The sequence below is a fragment of the Staurois parvus genome, unplaced genomic scaffold, assembly GCF_062004578.1.
Source record: "Staurois parvus isolate SC_StPar_1 unplaced genomic scaffold, SC_StPar_1.0 ptg000087l, whole genome shotgun sequence".
In the NCBI taxonomy this organism is placed as follows: domain Eukaryota; kingdom Metazoa; phylum Chordata; class Amphibia; order Anura; family Ranidae; genus Staurois; species Staurois parvus.
In genome coordinates, this window is record NW_028317883.1 from 11,462,725 (window position 1) to 11,483,913 (window position 21,189).

A 21,189-nucleotide genomic window follows, 5' to 3' on the forward strand; every position below is an offset into this window, starting at 1 on the left:
ATGTGTTTTTCTTTTCTAAATGCACACAGTGTACCTGAATTTGACCTGGTATTAGCCTCTTGCCGTCCCTGTACAGCAGAGCAGGAGTGTGGAAGGAAGAAGCAGCACAAGCAGTGAGGAGGAGAAAGTGATGACCACCTCACTGTACTGCTTCTCCTATCATGGACTGCAGCTGGAGTGAATACCTTATGACCTGGTTGCCGCCACACACGTTTGACACCATCTGAACCAAATCAGTTTATCTTGGTGTCATCAGACCACAGGACATGGTTCCAGTAATCCATGTCCTTAGTCTGCTTGTCTTCAGCAGACTGTTTGCGGGCTTTCTTGTACATCATCTTTAGAAGAGGCTTCCTTCTGGAACGACAGTCATGCAGACTAATTTGGTGCAGTGTGCAGTGTATGGTCTGACAGGCTGACCCCCCACCCCTTCAACCTCTGCAGCAATGCTGGCAGCACTCATACGTCTATTTCCCAAAGACAACCTCTGGATATGACGCTGAGCACGTGCACACAACTTCTTTGGTCGACCATGCTGAGGGCTGTTCTGAGTGGAACCTGTCCTGTTAAACTGCTATATGGTCTTGGCCACTGTGCTGCAGCTCAGTTTCAGGGTCTTGGCAATCTTATAGCCTAGGCCATCTTTATGTAGAGCAACAATTCTTTTTTTTTTTCAGATCCTCATAGAGTTCTTTGACATGAGGTGCCATGTTGAACTTCCAGTGACCAGTATGAGAGAGTGAGAGCGATCACACCAAATTTAACACACCTGCTCCCCATTCATACCTGAGATCTTTTCCAACACCACTGGGGAGGGAAAATGGCTAATTGGGCCCATGTTGGACATTTTCACTTAGGGGTGCACTCACTTTTGTTGCCAGCGGTTTAGACATTAATGGATGTGTGTTGAGTTGATTTGAGGGGACAGCAGATTTACACTGTTATACAAGCTGTACACTCACTACTTTACATTGTAGCAAAGTGTCATTTCTCCAGTGTTGTCACATGAAAAGACAGAATAAAATATTTACAAAAATGTGAGGGGTGGACTCACCTCTGTGAGATACTGTGTATCAGGGGCGGACTGACCATTCAAGCACTCGGGCACTGCCCCAGGGCCCGGGGTCAGTAGGGTGCCCCATGAAATGCCCCTGGTACCTTTTTATAGGCTATTTTGGGTGTGCTTTGAGTGTGGGCAAGGACACGAGCCCCTTGATCCCCTATTGCCCTGGGGCCCCATGAGTTGTCAGTCTGCCCCTGCTGAGTGTGTGTGTGTGTGTGTGTGTATATATATGTGTGTGTGTGTGTGTATATATATATACAGTCAGGTCCATAAATATTGGGACATCGACACAATTCTAATATTTTTGGCTCTATACACCACCACAATGGATTTGAAATGAAACAAACAAGATGTGCTTTAACTACAGACTCTCAGCTTTAATTTGAGGGTATTTACATCCAACTCAGGTGAACGGTGTAGGAATTACAACAGTTTGCATATGTGCCTCCCACTTGTTAAGGGACCAAAAGTAATGGGACAGAATAATAATCATGAATCAAACTTTCACTTTTTAATACTTGGTTGCAAATCCTTTGCAGTCAATTACAGCCTGAAGTCTGGAACGCATAGACATCACCAGACGCTGGGTTTCATCCCTGGTGATGCTCTGCCAGGCCTCTACTGCAACTGTCTTCAGTTCCTGCTTGTTCTTGGGGCATTTTCCCTTCAGTTTTATCTTCAGCAAGTGAAATGCATGCTCAGGTCAGGTGATTGCCTTGGCCATTGCATAACATTCCACTTCTTTCCCTTAAAACACTCTTTGGTTGCTTTTGCAGTATGCTTTGGGTCATTGTCCATCTGCACTGTGAAGCGTCCAATGAGTTCTGAAGCATTTGGCTGAATATGAACAGATAATATTGCCCGAAATTCATCCTGCTGCTTTTGTCAGCAGTCACATCATCAATAAATACAAGAGAAACAGTTCCATTGGCAGCCATACATGCCCACACCATGACACTACCACCACCATGCTTCACTGATGAGGTGGTATGCTTAGGATCATGAGCAGTTCCTTTCCTTCTCCGTAAATCTTCTCTTCCCATCACTCTGGTACAAGTTGATCTTGGTCTCATCTGTCCATAGGATGTTGTTCCAGAACTGTGAAGGCTTTTTTAGATGTCGTTTGGCAAACTCTAATCTGGCCTTCCTGTTTTTGAGGCTCACCAATGGTGTACATCTTGTGGTGAACCCTCTGTATTCACTCTGGTGAAGTCTTCTCTTGATTGTTGACTTTGACACACATACACCTACCTCCTGGAGAGTGTTCTTGATCTGGCCAACTGTTGTGAAGGGTGTTTTCTTCACCAGGGAAAGAAATCTTCGATCATCCACCACAGTTGTTTTCCGTGGTCTTCCGTGTCTTTTGGTGTTGCTGAGCTCACCGGTGCATTCCTTCTTTTTAAGAATGTTCCAAACAGTTGTTTTGGCCACGCCTAATGTTTTTGCTATCTCTCTGATGGGTTTGTTTTGTTTTTTCAGCCTAATGGTGGCTTGCTTCACTGATAGTGACAGCTCCTTTGATCTCATCTTGAGAGTTGACAGCAACAGATTCCAAATGCAAATAGCACACTTGAAATTAACTCTGGACCTTTTATCTGCTCATTGTAATTGGGAACATGAGGGAATAACACACACCTGGCCATGGAACAGCTGAGAAGCCAATTGTCCCATTACTTTTGGTCCCTTAACCAGTGGGAGGCACATATTCAAACTGTTGTAATTCCTACACCGTTCACCTGATTTGGATGTAAATACCCTCAAATTAAAGCTGAGACTCTGCAGTTAAAGCACATCATGCTTGTTTCATTTCAAATCCATTGTGGTGGTATATAGAGCCAGAAATGTTAGAATTGTGTCGATGTCCCAATATTTATGGACCTGACTGTATGTATGTGTGTGTGTGTATATATGTATATGTGTATATATATATATATATATATATATATATGTGTATATATATATATATATGATTTTTTATTTTTTTTGTAAATTATATCCTTATATTCCTAGCAGCTTTGTTTTAAAGCAACTTTTTGCTGTACGAGTCCATCAAACCGCCACAATGTGTTATAGACATCACTGAAATATTTATTGATTGTTTGAAGTGGAAGAGAATAAATTCGGATGTTCTGTGTTTCTGTATCCAGTGATTGGTAAAGACAGGCTGTACTTGCAGAACTTAAATTCAGATGTCACTTCAGCTGTAGCAAGACCTGATGTGAAATCAGGATAGATGGATGATTGCATTGCTAGCTGTCAAGGCAGGAGAGTATTGGATGTAATCTAGCTCTCTATACACAGTGTGTGCCAAGTACAAGATAACTTCATCTTCAGGATACGCGTGCTTGTGTGTGTTATAGGACAGATTTTACCTGGATAGAAATGTCTGTAGTGTTCCTCCAGTATAAAGAGCACAGATAGTAAGGATATATATTTCTAACCCTTTTAACAGAAAAAATTGAGTACTATCGGTGATACTTTAAAATTTGCATTAACATTTAAATTTTTAGGACAAGCGTAGTACCCTCTGGAGTGCACCCTCCTCTTCTAAGGTCCAGATAGTACTAACACTAATCACCTATGATCTACAGCTACAATCACCTTGATATAACCCTTAAATAAAAAAAAAACTGTAAAAAGAAAACATGACTTTAATTCTGTTCTTGCCCAGCTTTTCAATGTTCACAGCCTTTGTGTCCCCAGGCGAGCAGGGGCTGGGCTTTGTGATAATTGGGGTATTGCAGAGACTTTTATCTTTGCTGCAGAACATTACATTGTTCTGTTTTTTACCCACTTGCCATTCATGGAGTGTCTTGGTAACCTTCTGGGCTTCAAGTTGTTAAAACAAGCTTATGTTTGAGCTTGGTGTCATTTTTTTTTCAGCCGGCACTTTAACTGCACTTTGAAGTGACAATTTTAGGGCTTGACATTTTGGTATCTATTTACTTGACGCAAACCCCATCTAATGTATTTTACCAAATCATGGAAATTGTAGTGTTTTGCATGCATTTAAATTCATTTTATTTATTTTTTTATATGCATTTCATAAACAGTTGCGTAAATATCGTGCAACATAAACAATTGCAATTACCATCATTTTATTCTACAGGGCCTCTGAATTCAGAAAATATATAGCGGTTTGGGGATTTTAAGTAATTTACTAGCAAAAATTCAGATATTAACATGTGAAAATTAAAAAATTGCTCCGGATGCAAAGTAGTTAATGCATATCTAAAGGCCAAAACCAACTATCAACGTTTATTCTTGCTGTATGACAATGACTTCAGATTTGTCCTACTCTCTTGTAAATGCGCATGCTTGTTTAGTGCTTCTCTTAAAGCTGTCTCCTGAAGTCTGTGTTCAGTAATAAATCCTTACGTTTATTTTCAAAAAAACAAGTAGCTGGATTGGACTTGGTATCAGGCTCATGCAGTCTCTGTACAGCAGAGCTCAGACTGGTAAAGGAAGGGGCAGGATTGGGAGGCATTTGGATGCACTGATAAGGAACATACTGATAGGAGGAGAGACCTGACCTTATCTTTTTTTCTGTCCAGTTAGCAGGCTGGGTGATGGAAAGAAGGTATCGTGGTACTACTCCTACAGTCTATAAAGGCTTATGTACACCTGCATCTCTTTGAAGAGTGATCCGCAGCGGAATGCTTTTCACAGAACAATGTAGTCATGGCTGACAGGCATTCAGGAGGGCATACTGTGATACTTTTGTCTCCTGAATGCTCAAACAGGCTTTTTGAATAGGAATGCCACACCGGAATAACAAGCCCAATGTTTGACTCATGGTTTCAGTGTGGCCCCATTCACTTGAATATGTTGTGTTTGAGACCGCAACAAGGGGGAGAATTTTTGCTGCGTGCCACAAAGCGTCACAGCTGCGGTATGTGTATATAATCGCCTACCATCCCAACTGAAAGTGTAAGCGAAGCCTAACTGTATCAGACAAAGTGGTGACCTCTGGCTATTCTGAATAACAGAGCTGTGTAACTCTCAAGACTGGTTGAACATAAATACAAATTCTTTGTCAGGTGAACTGGCTCCCTTATACACTCACCGGCCACTTTATTAGGTACACATTGTTAGTACCGGGTTGGACCCCCATTTGCCTTCATGTTGGAAACATCCCTCAGAGATTTCCGTCCATAATGACATGAGTTACTGTTGTCTATCTTTCATCTCGAACCAGTCTGCCCATTCTCTGACATCAGCAAGGCATTTTCCTCCACACAACTGCCACTCAATGGATATTTTCTCTTTCAAACCATTCTCTGTAAACCCTAGAGATGGTTGTGCGTGAAAATCTCAGATCAGCAGTTTTTTTTAAATGCTCAGACCAGCCCGTCTGGCATCAACAACCATGTCATGTTCAAAGTTACATAAATCCCCTTTCTTCCCCATTCTGGTGCTCGGTTTGAACTTCATCAAGTCATCTTCACCACGTCTAGATGCCTAAATACATTGAGTTGCTGCCATGTGATTGGCTGATTAGCAATTTGTGTTACCAAGCAATTGAACAGGTGTACCTAATAAAGTGGCCGTGAGTGTATCTAATTTGTGTAATTATAAGTTAACGGTCACCAGAAATTGTCATTTACATTTTTTTTTTTTTTTTTTTGTGATTGGCTGTCAAGAATATACAAAGTTTGATGATTGATTGTGGAATACGATTGTCAGGCTTCCTCGGTTGTTAGAAGAATGCATAAAGGTCATCAAGATGGCAGCCATTTCTTAGAAAATGTATTGAAAATGACGTAAGCAGATTATATGTGCAGACACTTATGTTTCATGGAACTGCCTGGAGCGCATGAGTGTGGTTCATGCCCCTCCAGCAATGGATGACCTGCAATGCCTGGTGTCATCTACTGAACACTTTCCAGCAGAAGCGGCTTGGATCGAGGCGAGATTCAGATCTTTTTTTTTTTTTTTTTTGGCTGCTATGAGAAAAGTTTGGAATTTTAAACATTTAAAGGAAAAGTCAGCTAAGAATGTATAACTAAAATGGCCATATAACCATGCAGAAATGAACACAGAGCTCTTTCCTTCCAGAGCTGTCACAAAGAAGCATTTAGGAGGAACTTCAGTGTGTATTCTGAGTTATTACAAATGTATGCCTGGGCAAAAAATAATAATTTCAACATAGTCAATGCATTAAAAAAACTTCTTGCTGATCTGCCAAAAATCCAGAGTGCTCCTAACCTCCTGTTGAGTTGACAGCATAGAGCCTCTGCTGCACTGAAATTCTAAGAATTGTTCCCAGCCCACCCCTTGCATTCATTGGATTTCAGTTCTTTCAATTAGGGAGGCTCAGCGCCACCTGTTGACACTCTATAGGGTGGTCTGCCTAGAAATGCCCACTCCTAGAGACCACCCATCACAGCATTTGCTTTGGACAGGTTTACTGATGGCAACAACAGTGGACCAAGCCTGTGTCAGCATGGCCGCTTGCAGTCTCTATCAAGGGTGCATATGACAGGGTGACAACATAGGAGCATAGTTAGGAGACTGGTGTCATACCATAATAGAGAGTGCCTGAACAAAGACCTTCACGGCAGGATCACCAGGTTATATTGTACTGAATGGCAGATTTCAAAAGACTGACTGAAATTACAAGAACATGTTGGTCCACATTCGCACCTGTGATTTTATGCATGTTGGCTGATGTGTGACAATGTATGACAAGAGGGTTACTATTATTCTCTATAGGACCCATTCACACCTGCAGTTCTCTCCTAGACGTCTTGAGGAGGAAAAAGTACATCCCCATTCACAGCTGTGTGATTTTGTTACATGTCTGCATGACAAAACTCATTATTGTCAATGGAACCCGTTCACAACTATGACATCCTCTCCTGTGTGACTTGGATTCTTTAGTGTACTTTGGGCTCCATAGACTTCAATGGTAGCATGTAAAAACACATGAAAATGCATGAAAAGCACATTAATAAAACATACAAAAATTGCATTGAAAATACAGATGCACAAGTGTAAACCTCGCTTTAACTACATTGCATCTGAGCACCACAAACCAAAAATTCTCTTTAATTCATTTTTAATTATTCGGAGAAAACTCCATCCATCCATCCATGTCTCTGTGCTTTATTCAGCTGAGAAGTCGCTTTAAAAAAACAAGAATAACAGGAAATGAGAAGGAATTCCTCCAAAGTGAGGGAATGCCTGATTGTCACCACTACTAGTGTCCTCATGGGAAGATTTCCCCTCTATTCTTATACTAAACACGCTGCTAGATTTACATTATCCTTTCTCTTCCTGTATGGGGATGATGGCACTGTAATTATTTTAATAATAAAAAAACCCTCTGAGTACCTTTCTTCGTAATTGATATACAGCTGTCACATGACCCAGCTCTTTCCCAGACTGTCTGCAGGGAAAAAGAGGCAAGAGGAGCTGCTAGTCCTCTGCTGCTGATCATTTGTTCAAAATTAATAAAAAACAAAAAAAACTGCCTTTGGGATACAGTGTCAAAATAAATAACTATCAATATAAGGTATGGGCTCCAGAGAGTGAGAGAGAGATATATATATAATTTTCCAGGTATAAATCATTAGTGACACCTCATCTGGAATATGCAGTTCAGTTTTGGGAACTAATTCACAAAAAAGATATCTGAGTACTGGAGAAAGTACAGAGAAGGGCATCCAAACTGATAAGAGGCAAGGAAGAACTCCGCTATGAGGAAAGATTAGAGGAACTGAATTTACTCTCTTTTGAGAAGAGGAGATTAAGGGGGGATATGAGCAACATGTATAAATACATCAGTGGTTCATATAGTGGACACTGTTATTCACTTTAAAGTTATCACAGAGGATAAGGGGGCACTCTTTATGAAACAAGATTTAATCTCCAAATACAGAAAGGCTTCTTCACAGTGAGAGCTGTGAAAATGTGGAATACACTAGATGCACAAATTAGAACTGGATACTGCTGTTTATAGGTAAAGTTGATCCAGGGAATATCCAAGCGCCTTTTGGGTGTTTTGAAATATTTTTTTTTCCCTGCTGGAGCAAAATAAATCATGGTTTATTAGGGTTTTTTTTACTTCCTCAAGCAGCTGTGGGTATAGCATAGTGGTATATGGAGGTTTTCTATCTGTGTGTGGGTTTTTTTTTCTTGTGGTTGAACTGGATCGACTACCGTCTATTTTTTCAACAAGATTAACAATGTGTCTTAGAATAACAGGGAGGTGAAGTCTCCATCAACCAAAATGTAATATCCCCCATTGTGTTCAGCTGATTACGCAGGCCATAGACTGCGAATTTCTTTCTTTCAACCCATAGAAGAAAATTCACACGATCAATTGTCGTCTTCCGGCAGGATGTTGGGGGTGGGCGGGGGGTGAAGCCATTCCCGTTGGGAAAAAGACAGTGATTATTGCTAGCTGCTGGTTTGAGCCTCAGCCAATCTTCTGAACCTGCCAAGATTCAAATCATTTATGGCTGACATTAGTGGGCATGGAGGAAGAGGGAGGAAGTGGGCTGTCATTTGCCACTGTGTATATGCCCACATATGTGACTCTATAGTCACATGGGCTGCTCTGCTTAGTTGTGATAGGGAGGAAATGTAGAAATATACTGAAAACTGAGCATGTACACTATCTGCCAACACTGCTCTGCAAAATCCCCGATTGTATTGGGAACATGGACAGAAAGGGGAGATAGAGAACAGCAAGATCAACCAGGCTTTTTGCAGAGTACAGAAAAAAAAATCCCATAGTGACTGAGTATGAACAGCATGTAATACAGCATTTGTCGACAGTAAAAATTTAAAGTGTCTTCATTTTAAAGATGTTCTTCACTTTCCATGATAATGGTAAACAAGACAAATCGAGAGGGTGAATCTCTCTAACGGGGGGGGGGGGGGCACAGATAGCAAAACAAATGAAATGTGCCCGGTGTTCTATAATACCTTTCCACTCTATCCAAAACATTAAAAAAATGCCTTTAGTTCTATGTTGTGCTTTAAATCCTGACCCATTTTGTTGTTTTTTTTTTTTTTTCTTGCTGCTAAAAAGGTGTTTATTGCTTTTTCCTGAGATCTGCTGTCCCAGGGTTAGTTAAAGAGAAAGTAAATGGAATTCTCTCAAATAGAGACCAGGACAACAATTTAAAAAAAAAAAAAATTCTACCACTCAAACCTTTTAGCTGGATTGGATGTTAAAGCGGTGCCTTCTATGCAGTGTGGGACAGGATTCTGTATCCAGTCTACAGAGGATATTATTACCCACCATGTACGTCTTCAGGTGGAAGATGGGCCAAGGGATTCCTGTGTGCCAACAACTGATGTTAAAAACTTATTGCGTTACTTGTGTTTTGCTTCCAGTTTTCTTTGTCAATTTTTACAGCATACACAAAAAGTGTATCACAGGATCGACTTCTAGAGCTGCAGGTCCTTGGGCGAACACCATTTTTGGCTTCTGCATTCACACACATTATTGATCGGAAAGATTGACTTCTGTTATTCTATATTACACAAAGGGAACCTTCTTTTGGAGAAATCTCTCCCAATCTCATGACCAGACAAATATATTCACAAGATTCAAAGTCACGGCCACCCCAAAGAAACAGACAAACAACAAATAAACCCGCAGACAGGAAGAAAAACATATGTACTGGCAGAATCAGGGGCCTATCTAATGCAAGTCAGATTTGGCAAAGGATTTGTCTGCAGTTTTTGGTATGTTTGCATCTCTTGCTGCTTGAAATTTGGACAGGCAGCTGGAACGGTTTTGTACCTTTTTCTGCAACAGGTTTACATCTGTAACTAAAATAGTTTTTCCAATTAAAGAGAATGACTCCAAGGAAGTGGTCAAGGACATGTTTGATATTGGTGCAATGCTACTTTTAATCAGAAGAGCAGGGAATATAGGAATCAAGACTTTATCTTATGGTAGGTCTGTCTTGTCATCCACTGCACTGCTCCTGGTTAAAGTGATTGTAAAGAGTAATTATTTTTATTTTTCTAAATAACAAACATGTTATAATTATCCACTGTCTGCAATGGTTTTGCACAGAGCAGCCCCAATCCTCCTGTTCTCATGTCTCCCGCCAGCTTTCCTGTCTCCTGCTGAGTGCCCCCATAGCAGGCTGCTTGCTATGGGGGCACTCATGTGAGCTCAATCCTGAGACGAACTGTGTGTCCATTGGCACACACAGTGCGGCACACCATCTACCTTTTAGAAGCGCTATACCACTTTTCAGCCATAAAAGCACCTCTCTGTTAGCCTATGTGTCCACACACACAGGCATTTACAAGCGTATTCAAAGAGTAGAGTTCACAGGCTGGAAAAAAAACATCACCCGCATGTTCAAGAGAAGAGCTTTTGGACAGAAAAAAAACGCTTAATGCGCGCAAATATCTTGAAACATGCCTAGATGCATTTAGCACTTGATCATTCGTTCAGTCCAATGGCCAGAATAAATTGATATTTGTATGGAATCTATAAATGCTCAGACGTGTGTGCAATACATCTTTAAGCTGCAGTTTCCTGCCAGGAGTAAAAAGAGTGCAGATAAATTCAAATGCCCCGTGTGCATGAGCCCTTACACTGCTTTGTTGTGAAATAAAATAATACATTTGTGACACTTCCAATGCTTCTGACCTGAAACTGACCATTGCAATGTATGTCATGTCTCCTTTTTTTCCTCAAAGGGTCCATTTGGAACAACATCTGCAGATCACGCCTTTAGCATTGGGGCTTAGATTCTGGGGGAAACACTTTACAGCAAAACTCTCAGGGGGGGGGGGTGATATTCCCATTCAGTTTAGCTGTGCACCTATTACAAATTAGGTAAATATGTCTCCCCTCTCCTAACCCCAGGACAAAAATAAGCAGTTAATCCTTGCAGTGCGGGCACAGCCCCACTGCATGGGAAAAAACATTTCCTGGAATTCCTTTTAAATACAGGGACTGTCCTTGAAATGTACAAATCCTGGGTAACTTTGTTATATACATGCAAGTATTTACATTTTTTTTAAAGCCTGCAGAACTCCAAACAAAAGTAACAAGATAAAAATGAATATCCCATTAAAAGATAACATATGTTTTCTTGTAATAATCAACTTCAGTCCAGAGATTTTCCCTATTTCTGCCTCTAGAAGTCCTCGGTCTCATCGCCAGTCTTAGACCCACCTCCGCTTGTGACTGGACAATGAAATGAGAAGCAGCACAGCAATGAACTCCTCTGTCTAGATTTAATGATATATCGAAGATTTCACAACTGAATTGATGCATATCTTTTATATCAGCCTAGAGTTCAACTTTAAAACTAAACTTCAGGCAGGTTAAAAAAAAATAGTTGTGTATTTGTATTTTAAATGCAGTTACTGTAACTACATGATTTGTTACTTTCCAAGCAATCTTGTCCCTTCCTGCACAGCAGAACTCAGACTGGGAGATGCAGTAGAAGGTGACAGTGTGGGGTGCTGCTGACAAGAAGAGAGCATTGTAAGCAGAGAGATGTACTTCTGCTGCTCTGTCCCTGTCCAATCAGCAGGGCTGTATAAATGCCAGGACTGGCTGGACAGAAAAACAAATCATTTGACACTTAGCTTTCATATGTGTATCTCCACTGTATTTAGCTTTGAGTCTCTTTTATGGAGCATATTATCTCGCGTGTCTTACAAGTGCACTAATACAGCTGCAATGACTTTATGCATTCTGTAAATCCTGAACCTGATTAAGGCTCTAAAATAGTTTTATCTTCTATCTTCAGGTGGCCATAAAGATTATTGACAAGTCTCAGCTAGACGCTGTAAATTTGGAGAAAATCTACCGGGAAGTAGAAATAATGAAGATGCTGGATCATCCTCATATCATCAAGCTTTACCAGGTAAGTCCATTGATCTGTATTAGACCAGATTGAAAAAGAATGATCATTCAGCTGCAATAGTCGCTTACCACTGTTTACAAGGCGCTTTGATTGCTTTTGAAATCTTTTTGTGACAAACGTTACACTTTCCAAGCCAGGCACACGTTATTCTGCACACTATTTACTGATGATGAAATAGTTTTCTTCCAGGACGCAGAGGTTTTTCAGGGACAAGACCTTTAAGACATGGTGAAAGAATGAAATGGTGTATATAATATGACACACATTAGTCATGGAGATTAAGTGACTGTTATATATTTATAAATGAGCTGAAAGTAAATGAGAGATGATATTCATGTCCATGGTATTGCTCTCTGATTAGGGCATGCTTAGAGAGAGCTTTTATTTATATATTTTCACATAATAGGACAATGTTAAGTCCTGAAAAAAAGGAACAGGAATAGGAGGGAACAAGTGATAGCAAAGTTTGCAAGTTATACACATTGTTATGCTTTCCTTAAGTTATAACGGTGGGCTTAGATGAGTGTATTATAAATACATCTCTATTCCATAAAGTGGAACTTTACTCAGAAAATGAAGTCCTGCTAGATCATTCAGGCTGACCCCTTTTGCAGGTATAGTTATCCAAAACATAAAAAAAAAGTGTCTATACTGTGATGCACGGTCTCTCCCTGCTCTGCACATGCTCAGTTTCTCTTTATTCTTGGCACTGTACCTAAAATCCAAGCCACTAGAGGCTGATCAGCTGATAGCTTTAAGATTTACTGTTGCTAGGGGAAGAAAGGAGACGGACTGTGCCAGAAGAACACAGATTAGGGAGGGAGGAAAGAAAAGCAGGAGAGGTGACAGGGCATACTCTAATGCCAGGGAGTGTGTAGAAGAGCTACTTAAAAAGAGAGGGTCTTATTTTTATCTCCCTTGATATTTTGTTCCTTCTCCCTCATCAGCATGTGAACTTCAGCACTGTATCATTTCTGTCAGCCTTCCTCTCTATCTGAGCCAAGACATACAATCAAAGCTGAAAATGTACATATTTTAGTTAAAGAAAGTTATATAGTTTTTGAGACCAAGGAGAAAGGGGTTCAAGGAGTTTTCAGCAAGGAAGTGACTGCTTTGGGCTTCAACAATATTGCTGGGGGGAACTGACTTGGTGTCACTGACATCTCTAGTGACACCATTACAGTGATCAGTGCTAATAAAAAGCACTGACACTGTACTAATGGCATTGGGCAGGAAGAAGTTAATTTTGGAGCAATCAAAGGGTTAATTGTGAGCTTTTACTTCTGGCTGTGTTAGTGCTTTCAGCTGTAAGCACACTGCTTTGTATGGCTCTGCTATGCAGAGCCATGCAAAGCAGTGTGCTGGAGCTGACAGGAGAGAGAACTGTATTGTTTACATACAGTTCTCTCCCTCCATTGGTAATGCTCTGGGATCTGGTGATTGACAGCTGAGAAATGCAAACTTGTGAGTATATATACGTGATTTTGCACACCCCTGCTACCCTGTTGCAGTATATCTGCTATAGGGTGGTGGGAAAGCGGTTAAGGGCTCCCAAGGAATGTAAACTTTTTACTGACATAGGCTTAAAAAATGATTTTGCAGTAATTACTTTCTGGAATTGAATCATTGTATTCTTTAAAGTATTAGACTTGTTTCATAACTTTACGGAAAACTGACAGTAATTTTTTTTCTAAATTCATCAGGTTATGGAAACCAAAAACATGCTTTACCTAGTGACAGAATATGCCAAAAATGGGGAGATCTTTGGTAAGTGTCTCGATCATTATCTCTTTATAACTGTGGTGCCATCTATGTGTACTTGCTGTGCACAGCTCCTTCGGGGTAATGTAGCACATTCTGTGAGAGAAATGCACAATTGTTTATCGGTTTGTGATTATGACTTGTAGCGCCAGGTGTTCTTAACCTAATCAGCCAGAAATGTATTGTCATTGCTTTAAAAGAATCAGAAAAGAAATCTAGATGCCTAATGCTTGTATATTTTCTTTAACCGCTTCCATACCGGGCACTTTTACCCCCTTCCTGCCAAGGCCAATTTTCATGTTTCAGCGCTCTCACACTTTGAATGACAATTGCGTGGTCATACAACACTGTAACCAAACTAAAATTGTATCATTTCCTTCACACAACTAGAGCTTTCTTTTGGTGATATTTAATCAACACTGGGGTTTTTATTTTTTGCTAAATTAACAAAAAAAAGACAGAAAATTTTGAAAAAAAAAAACCCATGTTTTTTTTCTGTTATAAAAGTTTGCAAATATATAATTGTTCTTCATAAATTTAGGTCAAGATGTATTCTACTACATGTCTTTGTTGAAAATAAGCCAAATTAGTATGTATTATTTAGTCTGTAGGAAAGTTATAGAGTTCACAAACTATGGGATATATCTGAAAATTGATCAATCCTGAAGTACTGACAGCCATTCTAATTTCTTGAGGTCCAAGACACTGACTGGTGACAGTACAAAACATTTTTTTAATATTTTTTAAAAAAATTTAATTTTTTTATTAGTTTTAATTTTTTATTATTTTTTCTCTCCCTTTTTTTAAGATTTGTTTTCATATTTCACTATGACCAAAGTAGTATAATGTTACCATAGTAACATTTTACTACTTTGGGGAAGTGATCAGTATATATTTTTTTTTTTTACATATAATTTGCTTATAGCGAAGAATTACTTTGCTATAAGCAAGCATTTACCTGAATGAAATCGATTCATTCAGGGTTTTTTTCGGGTTTTTTTGTGCTTAGCTGTGATTTGGCCACGGCTAATCACATGATACAGATGGGCTGTGATTGGCCCAGCTTGTGCATGTGATCACTGTGACCATTCACAGCTAGACACGCTTGTATACAATGGATGGCATAAAAGGAAGCCATCCATTGTATACAACTGTCATGTGACCTGCTGCGATTGGTCACAGCAGGTCACATGGTACTGGCAACGGGGCCGGTACACAGATCTGTTATCAGCCGTGTCCGAGGTACATGGCTGGTGACCGATCATGCCGCAGAGTGGCCCTGCGGGCAGGCGCACTGCGTGTGCCTGAAAGGATGCCATATGGCGTCCACCCGGAGGGACGAGCTGTATAGCCAGATGGCGACCGGGCGGAAACTAGTTAAAGTGGTTGTGAACCTCTGAAATGAAAATGAGCAGAGCATATCCCTCTATAGTGTATACTAGCCTCAATCCAAAGCACCAAGTATGATTTCCGTCTCTTCTCTCCTTCCGCTATCTGTAGGAGTCACTGTGACAGATTAAGCCAACACCACACAATCTTGGAAGATGCCCCCCCCCCTCCAGCACACAGCAGGTGGTTGACCGCCTCAGCTGTTCGACCGCCTCAGCTGTTCATGTTTCCCTACGAGACTGTGTAGCGAGGGTGTGTTCATTCCCTTCATTGAGTTCCAAGATTACACTCGGCCCCCTGCTCTATGCTGTGCAGTATGTGACGTCAGATCCCTTCCTCTGGCCTGCTGAAGCTGAGAAAAAAAACATTTGATCTGTGTGTTTTAGAAAGCTGTAGCGGAGAGAGGACTACTGATAAACAGATACATAGATGAAACAAATCCTCCTACATAAGTTGTATCACCCGAGGCCACTCACTTCACTAGGTAAATGTACGGGTTTACAAACTCTTTAATACTTTAATTAAATTTTGATTTGGTAAAATCATTTTCTATATAATGAGAAGGAAAGAGATATGCACAGAATTTGTAGAATACATTATTTTAAAGGTGTCCTATTCATGTGGGGTTTTTATTTGGTTGTGTTTTATTTGATCTCATTTACTATAAAGTTAATTGCTTTCCCAATCGATATCAACTCTAAGGCCACTGCACACTGGACGTTTGTAATGCTGCTCTTAGGGTCGTCTGCCGTTTTTTAAAACTTTTTCCCTTGTTCTGCCTCTAAATGCCCCTGCATGTTAGTTTGTGTATCCATTCACACAAAGGGATTTAGAGGCAGGAAAAAACACCCCGCTGCTAGTGTGTTCAGGTACAGTGGCCTTTTTGGCAGAAAAAAATGTTTGATGCTCCTTAGTGCTTCTAAATGCTCATTAACACTAGGTGCGTTCAGCACTTGAGCATTAATTCATTTCAGTGGGCAGAATAAATTATTATTCTAGCCAACTAAATGGATTAACGCCCAAGTGCTTGACATACCTAAACACATTACACACATTTTCAAATGTCAAGCTTTTTTTTCTGCCAAAACACCACTACTGGCAGGAAAGGCAATAGGAGTGTTGACTAAAGCATTCAGTGTGCATGAGGCCTTTACGCGAGCCATCTGCACTGTGCAAGAAAATTTTCCCCAGAGTTTAGTGAATGTCATAAAATTTCACATTGCAAAGCATACCCATGCAAGGAACATTTTAAAAAACAGCAGCTTTGCTTGCACATGATTGAAAGCTGGATGATGGCGGCACTTTATCTCATTCACTAAGCTCTGGGGAAAGTTCCCTTGCAAGTGATCAATCTATTTGTCTTTAGTAAATCAACTACATTGTGTTAATGCACATGCCTGAATGTGAATGGAGGCCGAAGTTTGGGACATATGTATACTCCACTGGTCCTCTGCAACAGCAACTGCTGTGACTTTGAGTTTGGAGATGGACTGTCTGCAGTAAAGCTCAGCCTTTAGTACAAGCAGTTTTACCTGTTTACAAGAGAGCCGAATCCTCCATTAAATTGTTGATGAATGTTTGTTGTACAGACGTCATTGGAAACTTTTTTTTTTGTGACTTCTGGGTGTTTTCCCAAGAAATCCTCTGTTAAATCATGCCAAGAAGAAAGGGTCATTTTCCATGCCCAGTAGCCCCCTGAAAAGGTTTCTGTTTGTTTTCTAGCACGATCACACTTCATCTGAGGGATCCAGGAAGCTCCAATGACGTCGCTCCCTACCTGACTAATTCATTCCTCCTTAATTGTTTTAACATTTGCTTCCTGTTCTTCTGAGCTCGGAACGCGGGATTTTCTGAGTTTGACCTTAGATGATCATCATAACTTTCAACTAGTGATTTCCTAGCATTTCTGAAAGGAGCTCTGCTTATTGACTTTGCATGCATTGATTCTTAGGTGCATGGCAGTGATAATAGAAAGTTTGTCTTAACCCTAACACAGTCAGGTTGATTCATTAAAGGCAAATCGACTGTTCACTTTGCAAGGGGATTTTTCCCAGAATTTCGTGAATGAGGTGAAGCTCTGTTGACATCCATCATCAGTCATGCAAAATTCCGCTTTTTAATTTTTTCCTTGCTTGTTTGGGTATTCTTTGCAAAGTGATGTCTCAACACATTTACTTAGCTCTGGGGAAAATTCCCTTGCACGGTGCAACTTTCTTTTCAAAATGTATAGCATATTAGCCTTTAGCAAATGAATCCCAGCATGTTCTGTCACTAAAACCTTTTACTAGATGGCTTCGGGATACTACTGTTCAGTTTCTAGCATTTAGAATTTGGAGGGCACTTTATTGAAGGCTGCCCACCATAGCAATGTGTGTCCAAGGCCAAAAAGTTATGTGGTCGTAAGGGGCATGGTTTGTAGTGACACACTCTTCTGCCCATAATAGGGAGCCATCCCTGCCAGGAGAACACAGTGGTTACAGCTGCTGGCAATAATCGCATGCTAAAAATTCGACATGTTGGTTGTACCCAAGGCGATCCATCGATCAGCCTGCTCATAAATGGATTGAATCTCAGCCGAATCCTGCTGAACCTACCTAGATTCATGCCACCTATGGCCAGCTGTAAGTGCTAGTCTTGACTCCTGCTCAACAAATGTGTTATTTAAAAAAAATTAGAATGCAAAACATGCCTTCTTGCCTGTAGGATGCTTTAGTTTTTTTAAACCATAACTGTAATATCTTGACATTAATATAATTTTATTAATAATAATACATAATGCATTTGGCTTTTGGGGAAAGTTGGAGGAAACCAGTACCACCAGAGGATTTATTGTGAGTACTATTTGCCTACACAGCTAAGAATCTGGCTGTACAGCTTCATCAACTGCCTCAGAATCCGAACTGGAAATGTTGTGTATACTTTTGTTTCTTGTTTTCTAAACAAAGTTCTTCCAAAGGTGTTAATAAAAGGTTAGATGGTGAACCAGGTTTTATTAAGAAAAAAATACAATTTGAAAACCATTTTATACGTTTGCTTCAGCAACTTCTGTGTAACAGAATATACAGCATAGATACATTAGGGGAACTTTACTAAAACTTGAACATACAGAATCGGACAAACAGATGTGCATATAACCAGTTGCCTTCTGACTTCAGTTTGTTCAGCTGAGCTTTGAAAATAAAAGCTAGAAGCTGAGTGGTTGCCATGCACGGCTGCCCCAGTCATAGTAATTTCCCCTTGCAATTGGCTCCTGAAATCAGCAGATAGCTACAATGTATGAGATTTTGCAAAACCTAAAGCGGAGTTCCACCCATAAGTGGAAGCTCTGCTTATCTGCCTCCTCCCCCCTCCGCTGCCACATTTCGCACCTGGGGGGCGCGGGTACCTGGTTTTGACAGGTACCCGGTCCCATGTCCCATGACCTCAGACATGCAATATGAACAAGGCCTGTTCCTCCATAGTGTGTACTTGTCTCAATTAAGAGCAATAGGTTTCATTTCTGTCTGCTGCTTTGTTCTTCTGCTGTCAGCATGAATCATTTCTGACAAGTTTTCCTGACACCAAGAGGAAAACGGTGACAGGGGAGGGACCTCCAGACAATTGACATCCTCAGCTCTTTTCCTGGGAGCTGTTTGGAGGAGGTTTCCTGCAGTGTGTAATTTCAGCTCTCCACCTCCTTATTTCTGAATTCTGACAAGCTTTATACATTCAGCTCTTTGAAATAATGTAGAGATGAGTATACTGCAGATAAATGGGTACAACTTATGAAGGAGGATTTGTTTCATCTCTGTATCACCTGAGGCCAGTCACTGCACTAGGTATATGGAAGGGCTTACAACCACTTTAGTATCTTAAAACTGAAAAAAATATTAAAGGCTATTTTCTTTTCCTTGTGTGGGAAGTCCAGACTGGTACAATATGTATAATCTGCTTCCCTGAAAATGTGCCTTTTCTTTTGTTTTCCAGTCGGTCTGCAAACCGACTGCTAAGCAGACACCCATATGCACATGCTGTGCTGGCCAGTGCTGTGTTTGTCCATTCAAACCCCTGGCTCCCGGAAAGCCATGCTCCTGCTCCATCCTCCGTAGGCTGCAGGAGCCTATCGCTCCCCTACAACTTGGAATTTCAGGGAACGCCACAGATAAATGGAAACCAGCAGCAGTGACGAGGATAACACTTCAGCTTCAGTTCTCCTTTTAATAATGATGCATTTACAAGCAGACACGTGAGAGCTACCCTAGTCTGCAGTGTCTGACACCAAAGGATTTGTCCTCATTTAATCCCTTCATAAAGTAGATGTAATCAGTTTTAAAGTAGTATATTCTATGACTTTAGAGGTAAAACCTGCAGTGAACTGTGATAGTCACAATAAAATTCATCGATGACGTCTGTTTGCTGCTGGAGAAATCAACTTGGGCATGGTTGCTAAAGCAACTACATGCCGCAGCCACAGAGGTAGCAGAATCATTACCCCACTATAACATAGATATACAGATTTAAAATTCTTAAAAACAAAATGTTGAGTCATTCTTGTTCCTGTCGGAGTTAATTCCTTTAGTTTATTTTAAAAATTCCTAAAGTTTATTTATAAAATTTATACTTTTTTTTTTTTTTTTTTTTTTTTTTTAGTTTCTAGTATAAAATAAAAAAAAGAAGCCACGCTAGATAAATAACAAACCAGACACAAAATCATACATGAAAGTTTATAGCAGTCCACATGTGAACAAATCTTCTCTTCCAAAAAGCTCAAGCACACTTCAATGTGTAAGTACAGACACCTTTGTCATTAAAAAGTGTATATGAAGGGCCACAGCTCAACCTTCAGCTAATAGAGCATACACCAAGCTTGAAGGAAATTCTACCACCATGTAACACCATTAATAGAAGCCTCTTACCAGATATGATGGACCATGAAATTAACTTCATGATCAAACTTGATTTGGTTGTATAATCCTCCAGTGGCTCCAACCATAAGATCAAGCACTGCACCTCCGCTTGCAGGCATTACCACCAGGAAAAAAGAATATACTGCCAAGTACATTTAAATCGTATGCATTTTATTTAATGCGTACAAATTTGTAGTGGTAGATTGACAAATGCCAGCTCCAACTGCCACTTGTGCATGACCTGTACATGACATCACCTGACGTGATGGCTCTATGTTGGTTTTTGTCAGAGTGTACATAGGATTTAGTGACCTCCATGTAACAGAGTTCAGGATTGGTGATTGGCTACTTAGACCAGAGCACATTCTGGGAGGTAGGAGAGGAGGTCATAGGTTTCCTCATTTCTAAAAATATATTGATGCTGCTGCAGGCAAACTGAGTGATAGGGGACCACAATAGGGGTGGGTTGGCAGTCAACAACAGAACCTGTCATTTTGCAAGGTAAAAGTCAATCGGAGCAGCTGGCATAAAAGGCGAACCTCTCAAACCTCCTAATCAATATAACAATACAATATGCAGCGCTAAGGTATAATAAAAGTGAATAGAAACCAATAATGCATATTATAATAGCCAACAATGTGAGACGCTGCAGAGTGCCAAATGACACAATCAAGTGGATATAACGTCCCAATATGACGTATAAAGTGCTCAAGGTGATGAAGTAAATTATAGTCCAAACAGCAACCGCCTTAAGGTGATGAAGTAAGATGGAGCCTGGCGATGTATGCTGAGTGTTGCCTGACATGCTGAGGTTTGCCAGATGACCCCCAGAGTCCTGCTGTCCAGATCCAGATGACCAGGAGCGGTTTGAATTACTCAAATGCACAATATATTGCGCTTTCTGGTTAGTGCAATATACCTGCATTTTAATATCGCAGGAATCCCGGATTTGCACCTTAAGGCGGTTGCTGTTTGGACTCAATTATAATTTACTTCATCACCTTGAGCACTTTATACGTCATATTGGGCCGTTATATCCACTTGATTGTGTCATTTGGTGCTCTGCATTGGCTGTTATCATATTTATTATTGGTTTCTATTCACTTTTATTATACCTTAGCACTGCATATTGTATTGTTAGAACCTGTCATTTTGTCCTTCCAGGGTAAAATAATATTGTGCTTAAGTGCAAAGGCAATTTTGATTGCTTGTCTATGAATAATAAGTCATG

The 21,189-nt window shown here is 40.3% G+C and overlaps 1 protein-coding gene across 1 annotated transcript in view; it reads left to right on the forward strand.

The window, feature by feature from the left end:
• SIK2 (salt inducible kinase 2) overlaps window positions 1–21,189 on the forward strand; it is a 205,907-nt gene that overhangs the window by 63,585 nt on the left and 121,133 nt on the right. Inside the window, exons 2-3 of the mRNA XM_089670176.1 lie at window positions 11,806–11,922; window positions 13,626–13,689. Coding sequence (XP_089526302.1) covers window positions 11,806–11,922; window positions 13,626–13,689 — 181 coding nt within the window. The remainder of the gene's footprint in view (window positions 1–11,805; window positions 11,923–13,625; window positions 13,690–21,189) is intronic.